General features: G+C 31.9%; 1 protein-coding gene across 1 annotated transcript in view; it reads right to left on the bottom strand.

Moving 5' to 3' along the window:
- Window positions 1-1,537: 1,537 nt before the first annotated feature.
- LOC106466807 overlaps window positions 1,538-3,393 on the bottom strand; it is a 28,161-nt gene continuing 26,305 nt past the window's right edge. The window contains exon 5 of the mRNA XM_022394886.1: window positions 1,538-2,170. Coding sequence (XP_022250594.1) covers window positions 2,020-2,170 — 151 coding nt within the window. The 3' untranslated portion in view covers window positions 1,538-2,019. The remainder of the gene's footprint in view (window positions 2,171-3,393) is intronic.

The following is a 3,393-nucleotide window of genomic DNA, read 5'->3' as shown; positions in this document are numbered from 1 at the left end:
AGAACACGGACACCCCATTGTGTAGTTTGTGCTTAACAGCAAAAAATAAAAAAGTCAAGTTAATTGACTCAAATTAATTAGCCCTTTCAGCCGTGGGGGCGTTATAATGTGACGGTCAATCCCACTATTCGTTGGTAAAAGAGTAGCCCAAGAGTTGGCGGTGGGTGGTGATGACTAGCTGCCTTCCCTCGCGCAAAGCTACACGAGGGCTATCTGCGCTAGCCGTCCCTAATTAGCAGTGTAAGACTAGAAATTACAAACAAACAAAGTCTCAACTATCTGTACATAATATTTCTTTATAAGAGCTTCCCCAAACCTGATTGTGAAATAACTACACAAAACAAACAAACAAACAATCAAAGGACAAGAATGATGTATTCCTCGTAGACATTTTGACTCTTTGTTTATAAGGGTTCTCCGCCCCCCCCCCAGTCTGTCTTAAAAAACTTCGTAATTAGAACAACAAAAAAATAGTATGGAGTTGTGATCGTAAGTTTCTTTGTTTGAAGTTAAGCACAAATGTACACAATGGGCTATCTGTGCTCTGCCCACCACGGGTATCGAAACCCGGTTTCTAGCGTTGTAGGTTCGCAGACATACCGCTGTGCCACTTGGGGGGGGCTGTGATCGTAAGTATTCTACATCCTTCACAATGTTTGGTATGTAAAACTTATTTGGAAAAGTTCTCCTTAAATCCTACTACATAACAATAACATACATTTATTTTAGGAGGCTTTCTCTGAAAATAACATTCACAAATAGGTCCATGATTTGAAAGAGTATGGTAAAATTACGTCATATGTGAAGTGTGTTGACGCAATGTTGCACCATTCAACTACAAAACATGATGTTAAGTAATGTTTAAATAAAGGATAACTTATTTTATACTTTTAGTATATAATATTGTGTTAAAAAATAAAATATCGCCATCCAATAAGATCGTAAGTTCACATTTTAAACTCTAAAAATTTAAGTACAATATTAATGTACCACTAAATCAAGACTTCAGACAATATTTTCATAATTTTACTTTACTCTTTGTTTTAGCCACCGGTATTTTTAGCTTATTGGAAGGCATCGTTATTACTTAATTAAATTATATAAGTTAGTAAATGTTATGTAAATTAATTAAATTATATAAGTTAGTAAATGTATGTAAATGTTAGAAGTGCAAACTTCCTTAAATTTATATTTACTGAGCTTCAAACGTATTGTTTTTCTTTCTATAAATTGTTTGTTTGTGTTTAAGCACAATGCTAAAAAGTGGACTGTCTGTGCTATCCCAACACGGGTACCGAATCACGATTTTAGTGTTATAAGCAATCATTACGCTTATCGCTAACCATCTTGAAGGGGCTCTTTCCGTAATACTAAATGTTTTACTAATGTTATTATTATTAATTCATATATTTATTATATTTTTCACTTATCGATTAATCTATATGTGTGAGTTGATAAATTTTACAACAACAAAAAAAGTCACTCTCGGTTTTCACTTATGCTATTATTAAATATTACATAGTAACATACACACAGGCAAAACATGTATTTTTCAAATTAAAATTCAGGTTAAACGTAAACAACTTGATAGGCATGAAATACAAGGATTTTTAATAACTATTGCTCAGAATATTTTTATATTGTTTTCTTATTACTATATTATTGAGTTCCGTTATTTTTTATTTTCCTTTTATAAATTGACAGGGTTCATCAATAACAAGATATTGTTTAGTGCTGCCATCTACTAATATTGTTTTACACTAAATATTAAACAATTTAAAATAGAAAATGAATATCAGAAAGGGAAATGTATGTTTACTTTATATAACACACACACACACATATATATATACGTAATTCTTGACTGTCTCTGTAAAATATTTCTCACAATGTCTACTGGTGCTTATCATTGGAAACAAACAGACAGCAGGATTCTGAGTAGACATATCAGAGATGAGTCACCACAACACTCACGCTTATATTACGACCATTGGTTCTGACTATCTACTAGTCGAGTTTTTAAAAATTAGGAAAGAATTTTGGGGTTATTTTGCACGTGCAGTGATGTGGGACAGCCACTGGTCCCCACTGTGGTCCTTCATTTGGAATACCTCGTCGCCGGTAATACATGTACATCCATCCAAGTCTTTCTATACACTCGCTTTCATACCTAAAAAAAAAAAAAAACAAAAAAAAAGAAAATTAACGGAAGAAATCTATCTTGCGATAATATTTACCTTCATTTCAGTAGATTATGATATGAGTGTTATTTAAAAAAAAATTACACCAATATCTTATATATATAGTAGTTTCCAGAGGTATAAAATAAACTAACAGCAATAAGAAACTACGAGTAATATACTCTCCAGAAAATAACAACACATAATCGGATAACCATGAAAGATGGTTCAAAGGGTAGGAGTAGACTGATGTGAGTATTCAATGTTGAAGATAAAAGGTGTTAGTAATGTTTTTTAAAAAATAAGCAATTATTCCTCTTATAATTGGAATACTTACTTCTTATGAATTTAAGATGTACATTTTGACGAACCTATCCGAAATTCTTTATATTTTTTACTACTGGATACTTCTCCTTACCCGAAAACAGCCTTAGTGTGTACGGTGTATTAATAACTTGGTTTTTATAAACATCACGAGTCAATGTTTAAAATTTGTAACAAAAAAGTTAAAACTATTTGAGGTCTGTACTACCTATTATGATAATATTCAATTTTTGTCTGTCCTGAAAATGCGTGCATACCTTACTATCTAAATGCGCATGCGTGCGCACTTCATTTCAACGGACGCAAACAAAAGGTGGATGTAAATATACTTTACTAGACGTTTTGTACAACATATTAAAAGCTTACCAAAGTTCTTAAAAAGATCTAACGTTAAATCGTAGAATAGCATTATAAGTTTATTTATTGATTGGATTAAGTACGATAAAGTTTAGCCCTGACTAAACTGAAACAAAAAAACGTAGACAAGCTACAGTGTTAATTTATATCTTTATCAAATATAGGCCGTACTTAATAAAGGCTTAATTAATGTTAGGTCTAAGACAGGTGGACCTGTAGGTTTCGGTGTCTGCAGTTAGAATTATTTTGTATTATTCTAAAAAATCCTGTATTTAAAGAAGTGCTTTTGCAGTCAAGTTTTGTGGGTCTCTGCTAATGTTGTTATCTACCTAAGGTAATTTAATGTGTAATGTAAAGGCAAAATATCCTTAAGAAAAGTATCGGCAATCACCTCATTTATGTGACGATCTATATTCATCGAAAAATTCAGTATATATATATATATATATGTGTGTGCGACTTTCGTAGATCGTAATATATGGCTAGTTAGAGAGTGTCTAATAAATGTTTTGTTTTGTTTTGAATTTTCGCG

The sequence above is a fragment of the Limulus polyphemus genome, unplaced genomic scaffold, assembly GCF_000517525.1.
Source record: "Limulus polyphemus unplaced genomic scaffold, Limulus_polyphemus-2.1.2 Scaffold2385, whole genome shotgun sequence".
Lineage (NCBI taxonomy): Eukaryota > Metazoa > Arthropoda > Merostomata > Xiphosura > Limulidae > Limulus > Limulus polyphemus.
The sequence above is the reverse complement of the archived record's forward strand: the minus strand, read 5'-3'. Positions and strand labels throughout refer to the sequence as shown.